The sequence below is a fragment of the Hydra vulgaris genome, chromosome 10 (genome assembly GCF_038396675.1).
Source record: "Hydra vulgaris chromosome 10, alternate assembly HydraT2T_AEP".
Classification (NCBI taxonomy): domain Eukaryota; kingdom Metazoa; phylum Cnidaria; class Hydrozoa; order Anthoathecata; family Hydridae; genus Hydra; species Hydra vulgaris.
This window is the reverse complement of record NC_088929.1, coordinates 35,935,001-35,948,106: the sequence shown is the minus strand read 5'-3', so window position 1 is coordinate 35,948,106 and position 13,106 is coordinate 35,935,001. Positions and strand designations below refer to the sequence as shown.

Genomic DNA, 13,106 nt, shown 5'->3' with positions numbered 1-13,106 from the left:
CTTTTTTTTTTTTTTTTTTTTTTTTTCCTAAGTTTTTGTTTACATTTGACGTAATATATATAAATTACATATTTTTTTCAAATACAAACAAGGCTTCTAAAAGAAGATCAAATGATCTTATCGTCAGAAGCCTTTTACAAAACAGAGTACATAAAGTATTATAAAAACGCTTTTTTACAATAAGAGAACGTAAAAAATTAACATAAAAATATTAAAATAGTACTTAGATAAATAGAAACAAATTGTCAACAAGTATAAAACAAAGATTGAACATACATTTCAAAATTATTATATATCATAAGACAAATTAAAAATATTCTAAGATATTTTCAATAGAGAGAATGAGATCTTTTAATTTAATTTTAAAAACAGAATAAGTTAGGGGTAAGCCGAAGTTAGGCAAAATAATTTTGTTCCAGAGATGAGCTGCACGATAAGTGATACAGAATTGATTGAAGTTTGTTCGACAGAGTGGTTTATTTAAATAGTTATTATTCCTCATGTTAAGATAATCTCCGGTAAGATAATCTCTATGTATTGAACAAAACAAATACGAAGCCAATAAAAAAAGAAAATAAAAAGAAAAAAATGATAAATAATATAAGGAACCTAAAATCAAGAAAAACTGAAAAAAAACCGGATCAAAAATATAACAAAAATTTGAATTGCAAGTTTTGATAAATATTGAAAGTTTTTTCTAAAAAAATAAAGATGAGACTAACAATGACATAAAATTTGATAAATTTTTGTTGATTTCAGCAGCAATTGAGAAGTTGACAGTAGCAACTGAGATGTTGTATTAATTGAAAGTAATTTGAAATTTTTTTTGCATCTTAGGTTTATTGTATTTGGTTTTTTAAGCAGTTTTAAACAGTTTAGAGTTGATTCTGAGTTTAACGCTGTACTGAAATATCTAAATTGTACTGAAATAATCAGTGGTTGTTTCAATGAAACTGATTAACTCAGTTTATTATGAAATACTGGAATAACCGTAAAAACATTATTTCAAAACATGAGGTATTTATTTTAAAATAGTCACTTTGTCTTGAAAGTCTCTTTCATCATAGTCATAGTCTGGAAACGCCGGCCGTTTTCTTATAACACAACTCTATACAAGTGCTCAGTCTACTTTAGAGTGCATCAAATTGTAAACATTATATTTCGCTATAGTTAAGTTGCATATATTCCTGGATAAATATTGAAATGGCAGAGCAAATTGTGTTTGTTTTGGTTATTCAGTTTCAAGTTATTATTTTGGATTGCATATATATTTCGTATTCTGAATAAAAATGATGAATATAGCATACAATAAAAACATCAACTGTTGATAAATCAATCAGTTTTTTTTTAAAAAGGCGAGTTTGCTCAAAACTTTTTAAGGAAATTCGCCCTTTTAAAAAAAACTGATTCAAATGTAGTTACGTGGTATGAATATGCATATTCAAACCATATAGCATATATCATACAAGCATTTAAGTTATATGCTATATGAAAATATGTTATAGATGCAAACATTTCATCGACTGTATAACTTGATGGATGTATATGGGTATAAATGCTTAGTATCATATATTCAGAGTATATTTATTTAAAATGTTAGCTAATAGAGCTTAATAAACTCTATATTCCATATAAAGTTTACTTAGCTGGATTAGTTGATAATTTATATATCACTCTTTACATTATGTTGTTATCTTTTCTGGAAACAAAAAAAAATCAGGAACAATTTTATCATTTTAGATGCTTTAAAAGCACTTATTACTGTAAAAATGTTTTTCTATTTTTATTAAAATAGAAAAACATTTTTACAGTAAGAAAATTATTCATTAAAAAAAAAAAATTAGGATTTTAGTAAATACTTTTAAAAATAGTTAGTATATCAAAGCTTCTTAAATTAAAATTCAAAAGCTCGCATATAAATTTTTGTTTATATTATGCTGTATTGCAATTTATATAACAGTAAATAAAAAAAATATACTTGATGCAATAAAGATGATGTAAAAGTCTGCTACCAAAAATTGCATCACTAATATACATAAATCGAACAATATTTAAGAAAAAATTACAATGTATTAAAAGAAGATGACAGAATTCTATTTAAAAATAACTGTGTATTAAATTAAGTTACAGAATTTTATTTTAAATCTTGATTTTAAGTTTAAGCTATGATTTATTTCTATTTTTTTTAATGCAGAAAAATAATACCTCAAAATCTAAGGTTATCTTCAACTAAAGTAAGATATTTCATGTTAATTATCTAGTTTAAAAGTCAGCTGCAGCGTATGATGATATACTTGACTAATCTAGCTGACTTTTACAACTGGTGCCACTGCATGACAAACGTTTCTTTTGCTTTAGAAAGCAATCAAAGTTTGTAAACTTAGTTTCTTAAAAGTTGTTGCTTATTACTTGCGATGATGTTTCTGCAAATTGCAAGTTGTTGAAAAGGCATTTTAAATGATTCCTTTTTACCTAATCCACCACATTAAAATAAGACAACTTGTTACTGTCTTATTTAAATATGATTTATCCAACTTAAAAACAAGATTTATTACATTATGGAATAGTTTATTTGAAAATTATTTTTGCCACTAAGAATCAGTTAGTGCTTGCAAGGATAACCCATCTATTAATGACTTTGGCTTCAATAATAACAAAATAAAAAAACTAAAAAATTTTTTTAGTAGCTGGAAATGTAATGTATTAAGTTACATGGGTAATATTAAGTGGTAGTAATATAGTATTAAGTCATGCAAAAAAAAAAACAATGTTATTAGATTTGTTCAAAACTAAATACCTTTTATATTTGTAAAATATATGTAAAATAGTAGTGTTGTCATTATTATTTTAAAATTAAGAAGACAATTATATTATTTTTATTATTCAATCTTGTATTGTTATTTTATTATAAAGTTACTACATCATAAAACTATTAAATATACATGAAGTATTTATTTTTTCTATTCTAGGAGCTAATTATATACCAATAGTATTTTAAAAAATATGTGGCTATGAAAATAGCCGCTTTGGTAGGTTTAAGTCATCTCACTTTTTCCTTAATGTTCTTGTTCCAAAATAGAGGTTTTTTTTAAATGATGTTCTTTATATATCATTTAGTTTAACTTTTTTAAATCTTGAAAGTTTTCAGGTTATCTTTCGCAATGTAAAATCTTCAAACTTGTATATAAAGTGTTAGATGATAATGCATATTTAGCAGCAAGCAAATACGATAAACACTGCTCAAGATACAACTTAGACATGTTAGAACTAAAACCAATTGTAAAATTAGAGGTACTAAAAACATTCCCACTAGGTTATAACATAATGTTTAATTTAGTAATGTAGAGAGATACACGCTTAAACGTTATAATACCATTGATAAAAGAGATACCAGTCAGATAAACTAAGACAAGATTTGCTACTTCAAAACATGAAAGAAAAGTACAATTTTGGAACACATGAATGAAAAGTACAGTTTTAAAAAGAAATTGTTTTTCCAGAAAATGTTTTGTAGAATAAGCGGTACAAAATTTCAGCCTTCAAATGAATCAGTTACATTTTTACTTGGAACTAAGCTGTAATGACTTCTTTTAATGAAATACTTGAAATATTTATACTTTATTTTGAATTTTTAAATTCAGCTTATAGCAGAGTACCGTTTATCTGAAGCAAGCTTTTCTGCAATCTAGATTAAATAATTTTAAAACCTAATAAGATGAAGAATAATCTTTGCTTTCTGTTATTCTTTAATAAATGTTTATCAGTAAACTTGTGCTTGTGTTTCGCGTTGAGGTGACGAGACACTTTGTGATATACATCGTTTCTTGCAAAACAAACACATAAATATTCTTTCTTCACTTTGGTTAGGATAAATTAAATTAGGTAGTCTACAGTTTGAACTAAAATTGAGGTCTGTCTCCAACAAATTGAGGTCTGTCTCCAACTAACGGCAACTCAATAGCAGCTAAAACAGCATCGAATTCATTCAAAATTTCAAAGTCTGCGCCAAAAAAAGCCATTTTAAAAACATTCGATACACTCTCAGTCCGGAAATGAAGTACTTTAATAACCGTAAAAACAACTAGTGGTACATTAAAATAAGATTTTTTTATTCTTCGGCTTTTATTCTTAATATTGGCAATGTTATCATGAGCGTATTTTAAAGTTAGACAAAAATTATATAAGATTATTTTTTCAATTTCTTGTTATACCTTGAAAATAACTGAAGATTCTCCAAAAATCAAAAAAACGGCTAAATTAGTACCGATCTTCCCGAACAATTAGCAGTATCATTTTTTTTTTTAGTTAACAATTATTAATTGTAATATAACAATATAACAATATATAAACTTTGTATATGAAAGAAAATCCAAAAGACCTTGTCACCAGAACCATATAAAAAATATCAAACGTGTATATATGAGGAGTGGACTTGCAAAACCTGATAATTCACTTTTTTATCATTTCGAGATAATTGGCAAAAACTGTTTTCAGAAAATCTGTTTGTTATGCAGTTGTAATTGAAACACTATTGTGGTTTTGCAAGTCTATTCCTCATATAATAAAATTAAAATACAATTGATTTAATAACTATTAACAAGGTAGAATAAAAAAAGACTGAAAATAATTTTACAATTATCCAGAGAGAAAATAGTTTTACAATTATCCAGAGAGAAAATAATTTTACAATTATCCAGAGAGAAAATAATTTTACAATTATCCAGAGAGAAAATAATTTTACAATTATCCAGAGAGAAAATAATTTTACAATTATCCAGAGAGAAAATAATTTTACATTTCAAAAATATTTATATATATTGCCAATAAAAAGAATATAGTTTTTTAGTTTAGCTTTAAAAACAGAAAACGAAATTGACAAATCAAAATTAGGAATATCAATTTTGTTCCATAAATACGGTGCTCGACAGTTTATGCAAAATTGAATAAACTTTGTTTGACAAATAGGTTCAATTAATAAATTATTATTTCGTAAACTATATTTGTTTACAGCTTCATGGGTAAAAATATATTTAAAAGTGAACAATGGTTGTTCACTTTTACAACGAAACATAAAACATAAAGTATTATAGACATTGAGTTTGTAAACGTTAGTGTTTTAACGTTTTTAAATAAAATATTTGAATGAGAAAAATTATTTTCAAAACATGTTCAACGCATTGCGTGTTTCTGACGATTGTAGAGATTTTGTAGCTTACTTTTAGAGGTACTTCCCCCAAACAATATTTGCATAATTTATATAGCTATGAATAAATGAGTAGTAGATTTGAATTAAATTAGTAGAAATAAAGTCAATATGATACTATCTTCAATGTAAACGCCTAAAAAACTTGAGACTGACTCCTTTTTTATTTTAACTTTATCGATAAAAAGTTTAGGTAAATTGTTTGGTAAAAAACGCTTTTTTGCGAGGGAGTGGAAAAGGATCCATTTTGTTTTATCAATGTTTAAAGTTAACTTGTTGCACTTGAACCAGTTGGAGATGTGATTGAGTTCTTTATTCATATTTGAAAAAAGCTCATTAATGTCAATGTTTGACAGAAATAAATTAGTATCGTCCGCAAACATGAGACTCTACTATTACACTCTACTATTACACTCTACTATTATACTCTATTGTGATCTACCAAACGAATTGGAAATTTCACGAATGAACTGTGTAATGGCTTGTTCAGTTAAACAATTTTTTCTAAAACCGAATTGATTTTTATATAGAAGTTTTTTTAGAGTTTATTTAGATTTTATTTTTTCTTTTGTATATAACTCTTTCTAAAATATTTGAGAAGGTTGAAAAAACTGAGATAGGGTGATAATTACAAATATTAGATTTTTTTCTGTCTTTATAAATTAGAGTAACTTTAGCTATTTTTAATTGGTCGGGGAATACACTTTGCTGTAAAGATGCTCTGAAGACTTTATAAAGAATACATTTTAAATTTTCAAAGCAATCTATAACTATGTTCCCATATATTTCGTCTGCACCCGTAGCTTTGTTTCTTTTGAGAGATTTGTAAGCTCTCTCAAACTCATCAAAAGATAAGTCAGAATATAAATTATCTATAAAAAGCGAATTACTTAAAGGCTCTAAAAAATCACTAAAAGGTTTTTCCGTAATAGGAATCTTATTTGCCAATTTAGCTCCTATATCAATAAAATATTTATTAAACTCGTTCGCAATTTTGTTTGGTTCATAAATATTTGTTTTATTTATTTCAATTACTAAAGGAAGGAATTTTGAATTTGTTTTTAGTTTTCCTGTTATTTCCTTCACGTTCTCCAAGTATTTTTTAAGTCGTTTTTAAATTTACTAATTAAATTTGAATAATAATTTTTTTTTTGTTTTTTACTAACTTTTTTTAAATAACTGTTGGTAATTTTTATATTTTTGTTAGTTTTCATCTGATTTTGTTTTTAAATATTTTATAAATAGTTTCTGTTTGATTTTAGAGGATTTTCTAAGTCCTTTGGTAATTCATGGACTATTCAAGGTTTTTTTTATTTTATTATTTTTTCACAAAGTGAGAAGTTTGCAGTGTATACTGAGAAGAACATATCAAAGAACTTATTATAAATTGTATTTGCAGCTTATGTCTTCTAGTTCTGCTATTTTCTCTTTTATGTTATTGGGTCCATTTTTAATATTACTTCCATCTGGTGATTTTTTCGACTCTGTTTTGTTTATTTCTGTAAGTTCAATAATTATTTTATTATAGCTTTTACTTAAAAATTTGCTTTCTGTACCTCAGATACTTCTTTTTTCAATGTAAAATTTTCATCTTTAAAGTTATTAAATTTAATTTCAATTCGACCATTAAATATTTTCATCATAGTATTCTCATGATTTTCGAAGATTTCTCTAAGTTGTGCTGGTTTAAAGTTTTTCTCCCTTATTATAAGTTTTTTAGGAAACTTTTAAAACACGTCCGCGGTGAAACTTTGCGTATCAATTTATCAAAGTATTTATTTATATTAATTATATAAAAAATAATTTTTTTTAGATTATTTTTTTCAAAAGGTAAAAGAACTTGATACAAAAAAATTAGCATAAATTATCTAAAACTCCAGAGATAAGCTGAGTTGTAAGCAATGCAAAATGGTATAAATTGGGTTAAGTACTAATCATTTTAATAAGTATTTTTATTATTCAACGTGGCAAAAGACTTTAAAAATATGTTATGCTGGGTTTTTTATTTATACATCGAAGCATAAAATATAATTCAACTTTATAAAAGTTAAATGCTTTAAATAAAAGATGCTTTCGTGCGCCTTTTTTTTTAATAATTTACAGTTGATGACTTCCTCCCCGCATTCAAGAACGTAGTTTTTTCTTTTCCTATAGTTATAGAAGTTGAAACGCAAGTTGTCCAAATGTGAATAAAAACCAGATGTTTTTTTTTGTTTCTAAAACTTCAGCTATGCTGTCTTCAATATTTCATTAATCAGCCTACAACATTATCAGATATAACTGAAGGAGTTAGATTAGGGTATTACAGAATCCAGGATTCGGTGTTTGAGAGTAATTGTAGAAGGGATACTAAAGAGAGGATAAAAAACATTCCATAACATACCGCAATTATATTACATTAAATTATATAACATAAAATCTTGATAGGCATATAACATTTTAAATAAAAGATTAATGGAAAGTGGGGCAAGATGGCGAACGTTTTAAAGCCCTAAGTTATTGCAAAACTATCGGTCATGAAGCAGCTATAGTTTGTCAGTATGTTCATTTTATCATAATAATTCAGTGCCTAAAATATTTAGTTTGAAAGTAGAAAAATTTGAAACAAAAATTAAAACAAAAAGATGACTTATTATGCAATTTCTGACTCCAATTTTATAAAAATTTAAAAACTACTAACTAGTTTAACTAAAAAAACACAAAATAAACACGGGTTGTAAAAAAATATTCCTAAAAAAATTACACCCAAAGGACACCATTCATTATAAATAACCAAAAGCATGGTATTTTTTCACCCATTTTTAAGTTTTTTTGTTGAGCTGCTATATGAAAAGCTATCTTGCCCCATTCGCTATCTTACCCCGTTTTCTCCTACTTGCAGTCTAAGTAAGATTTAAAACAAAACAAAAAACCTTTCGATTTGTTTTTTAAAAAGTTGAAATTTTAGTCAAGTTTAACCCTGACCAAATAAAACACATGAGATAAAACATGATTTGAATAAAAATGGTTTGAATAAAGTACATGAGATAAAACATCGATTGAGTGTTTTTTTTATTGGTAATTTTAGGACAAACAAACGCACAGTGAATCGTCTTATACAATCTAGCTGGACAAAAATATTTTCTTCACTTTTTTAATTTTTCTAGTCATAAAGGGTTAAAGTAAATAATATTTTGTTGTTTTATTGAATAATTACCGTTGGCTAAACAACTTAAAATTTTTATTTGTGTAGAATAGGGGACAAACGCCGTCGGCTACAACCCCTTCCCCCATCCTCCTTCATCTCAACAACCACGGTTATAACCAAAAAATAAAGTACAAAATAAAAAAATATATTTAAGAAGCAAGGAAACATTAAATGATTCATCGGATAAATTACAATTTTCTATTTTTGGAGTCGAAACAATCAAATTCAAAACCTCTACTGACAAATTTTTGCTCTTTTTTTGCCTGCAGTTCTCTAAGTGTATTGATAATAGGGTCAGATGTTATTAAGAGCATATTTAGCAAATCCATATTTGTCGAAATACGCAACTTTTTTCAAGTTTGATGCTCTAAATCTCCAACAATCATTTTTTTCAAATTTTCCGAGAGCTGGCTAGTTGGAAGAATACACAACTTAATAACTTCCGCAATATGCATTCACATTTTGTGCACTGTAACAGGCATGTAATACCACGAATATTAATCTAAATACAAAGCCCTAGTTTCAAAACAAAGTTTTTCAAATTTGACGTAATCAATGTCATGGCCACAAGATAGTATTTTTAATAAAACACTAGATTTTTCAATTAATTCGACGTCTAATCCTGTAACCTCTCCACTCTTTTCTGGATTTAAAAAAAACCTGCAAGCTGTGTTGCTATCATTTGCATTGCCATAACGAGGTTTCAATCTTTCCACAATAAGTCCAATTTGTTTCTTAAATTTTTGTCTAATCTCTTCCGAGTTTTGTCCAATACAACATTTATCCTCATTGTCTTTAACTTGCCACTTTTTATGTCCAAACGGTCGCTAATGTGTAGCAAGCATTCAAAAGTACGTATCCAAGCGTGCAAGGTAGACAAATGGAAATTGTAATTTTCTTTTTTATCAACTATACCTCTTAATTCACCACTCGTCACTTTTGGAATAACACCGCATATATAGCATTTTTGTGTAGAGCGTGTATTGGTTAAAGCATTGCATACTTTTCACTCTATCATTGTAAGTAATAGATTGTGTTTCACAATAAAATTAAAGTTCACCAACAGTACAGTGTTGAAAGAAGTTCAGATATTTCTTTAATAAAACTTTTTTAGTTTCTACTACAGTAATTTCCTGGGTTTCTTTTGAAAATATGAATTTAATTGGTCGACAATAGAGTGTTGACGATGGCCGAGGATTTTGCCAAATAATCATATTACAGTCAATCTCAATGGAACAAACGCAAACACAAAAAAAAAACTCATCATTAGCATCGGAGTTCTCAAATCTTTGCTTATTGGTACTCTGGCCAGAACTTTCGTCACACCCCCATTTGCTTTTTAATGTAAACGACGAATTAGAGGATGCATTTTTGGGAAATTGACTTTGTTTCAATTAATCGTTCAGTCGTTTTATTCAATATGGCATTAACTTTAATTTTAGCCTCTGTTTCTGACACAAATAAATTCTTCTGCACCTTTTGGATTCATGTAAATTATAGTAAGACGGAATTACTTCATGCCCTGCTTTCAGTGACCACTTTCTTCTTTGTTTGCAAGAGTGTCTGGTACACTAAGAATTTTGCATAATAAGCTAGTGCCTCATTGCTACTCAACTGTCTAGAACCACAAAAAACATCAGTAGATTTTCTTCGCTTAAGTCTTCGCAAAAGAGATTTTCGTTCTACCTTTGTATGTTTTCGCCATTCTTTAAACAACATGCGGTAGTGGTGTAGTGGTAGAGCGTTCGCTTCATAAGCGAGAGGTTCCGAGTTTGATTCCCACTACGTCCCTGTTAGTACCGCGCCCAACTTATTTCTCCGCGCAGCGGCCTTGTTCGTCAAGGTTCGTGTTTCGGAGTTATAGAGTTGAGAGAGGTTATAACCACAAGTAGCCTCCTCATCTGCAGTGGCCTTTTCGGCCTTGGGGAGGTGAATTACAAAAATAAAAAAAATTTCTTGAATTGACTTTGGTTCAGCTAGATTGTATGAGTCGATTCACTGTGAAACGTATAAAAATAGAAAACTTTTTTGAATATTTTCAGATTGAATTAAATTGTATTATTTATTACAATTTATATTTCTTTTGCTATTTAAATTGATCATATATAAGCAATAAATATATAACAATAGTATACAAGTTTTTTTAATATTAAAAATCTATTTAATAAAATAAATTAATTATAACTGTATAATTTACTATAAAAAATAAACGTAAATAATTTAAAAAATGTCTACGTAATACTATGGCTACCTAATTACAAATTCAGCAAGATTTTAAATACTAGTTTTAAAATTTTTGTAGGAAATTCGTTTTACAAGTTCACTACGAAATCTAAAGATGGTAGTGTGACGAAGTTAAATTTACAGACTCATAAGTCATAACAAATCTTTTTAATGATTTTAAAATTTCAAAAACAAAAAAGTTCAACACAAAATAAGATTCTGTTTAAAACGCTAAATTCTTTAAAATAGATTCTTTCTTATATACAATATATACTTAAAAATGTAAAACATGTGTAAATATGTAAATAATGTAATTTATTCAAATATAAAATTATGTAAAATATATGATTAATTATGTAAAATATGTTTAATTATGTAAAATAAATGCTTAATATGCATCCTACACAACAACTATTAAGCTCTGAACAGAGCCCACTCTAAATGTATCTTATAATAAAGACATAGTAATTTAATTATCTTTTAAAGGAAATAAATTCGGTTTGAGCTCATAAATTGACGGTAACGTTTTGAGAGTTTTACGTTCTTGATCTTTTAGTCTTTCATTACCACTTTGATGATCAACCCATCTCTCTAAAACTCTTGTGAGATTATTTACTTTATTTGTTAATTCAGAAATTGATGATTGCTGTTCCATTAAAAGTGAAACTAGTTGACTATATTGCTTTGATTTGGAAACTATAAAAAATAAATTATATATATATATATACAGTATCGGACAAAACGAGTGCAACCAAATAATGCTAATTTAGTTTCTTTATATAAAAGCGCTGCATTTTTTCAATTTAGGGAAATAACTTTGTAACTGTTTAGAGACAAAGTTCTTCAAGTTTTATTCATCACAAAGTTCATTATTTGTACACGAAAATTAATTAATCAAAAGTATTAAAAAAAGTTGATTTCCTTCTGGACAAAACAAGTGCAACTCGACAAAATGTTGACCAAGCTGTATTTCGCTATCAATATTTCGTGGCGAATCCTTTGTTGTCGATCACAGCCTTGCATCTTCGAGGCATAGATTCGATCAGGTGATCAATGAAACTTTGTGGAATCGCTGCCCAGGCCATTTGGATTTGTTCAAACAGTTGATCCTTATTACGAACACCTTCACGATTAATTCTGCGGTTGACGATCTCCCACAGGTTCTCAATAGGGTTGAGATCCGGAGATTGAGGCGGCCAATCCATCACCGATAGGTGGTTGTCTTGAAACCACTGCTTGACTACTTTTGCAGTGTGTTTCGGATTGTTGACTTGCTGAAAAACCCATTTTATTGGCATATTCCATTCAGCATGAGGTAACATAACATCTTTCAGGATACTTTTATACATGAAACGGTCCATTATTCCATCGTTTCGATGTATTGGACCTAGACCGTTAGCAGAAAAACATTACTGCCATAAGACCATGCTTCACGGTCTTATGGCAGTAACGTAAATCGAGGCGTTTTCCGGCCGGTCGACGTACACGGCAAATGCCATCGCTTCCAATGACGTTGAACTTCGATTCATCACTGAACAGGACAGTTAGCCATTTCTGCACATTCCAGTCAATATGAGATGTAGCAAACAGGAGTCTTTTCTTCTGGTTTTTTAGTGAAATCAGCGGTTTCTTTGCAGGGCGTCGAGAAAAAAATACGGCTTCAACAGCACGTCGTCTGATTGTTCGGTCCGATACAGGCAGCTCTAACTGCTTTTGTATCTCAATTAATGATATCCAGGGATCCTTCTTGACGGATCTGACGATCATAGAATCCTCTTTAGAAGTGGTGGAACGCGGTCTTCAACTTTTGTTATCTGCTGCCAACTTCCCCGTAGAACGATATTTGGAACATAGTCTTGATACGGTCCATTTTTTCACGCGATATTTATTACAAATACTTTTTTGTGACATTCCACTTACGTAATCGCCAATAATTTTCTTTCTTAGTTCCAATCCAAGACTGTCGGGAGCCATTTTTGCACTTGAAGTCATAAAAATAATAAAAATAAATAATCACGCTTCTCAAGGCTTACCGTGTTACATTTACCTTGTGATGATACAATAATGCTCTGTGGAACACAACGTCTAGGTTGGATGTGGACTGTATTGATGTAATGAAACACTTGTTGTATTTCACTTCTTGTATTGATGTTCTTCGATAAAACACTTTGTTAAAACTCAACTTTTGTCCGCTGCAAAATGGCACTTGTCAACGAAATTCTGCCTGTGTGCTGTCACCTGTCAGCTGATTGCTCATGTCATGGCATGCTATGACTCCAGAATCCTGAACTGTTTGCTGTGGTAGTATAGTTCGTTTCGTTTTTAAGACATGTAAAATTAGGAACACTTTTTAGCATTGTTCGATATTGGTTGCAAATGTTTTGTCCAATACTGTATATATAACGGGTGATGCGTAAGTTATCGGACAAATCCTAATTTCATTATTTGAGCATAATAATAAGTTTTTGGGGTTTATCTTTGATTTTATCACAA

At 28.5% G+C, this 13,106-nt stretch overlaps 1 protein-coding gene across 2 annotated transcripts in view; it reads right to left on the bottom strand.

Moving 5' to 3' along the window:
- Positions 1–7,140: 7,140 nt before the first annotated feature.
- The window catches only part of LOC100205168 (transient receptor potential channel pyrexia), a 21,147-nt gene continuing 15,181 nt past the window's right edge, over positions 7,141–13,106 (bottom strand). Inside the window, exon 8 of one of the 2 annotated variants that reach the window (XM_065807906.1) lies at positions 7,141–7,552. In XM_065807906.1, coding sequence (XP_065663978.1) covers positions 7,506–7,552 — 47 coding nt within the window. In that variant the 3' untranslated portion in view covers positions 7,141–7,505. Of the gene's footprint in view, positions 7,553–10,995; positions 11,310–13,106 lie in introns of those variants that run through there. The other variant, XM_065807905.1, reaches the window with a different exon arrangement.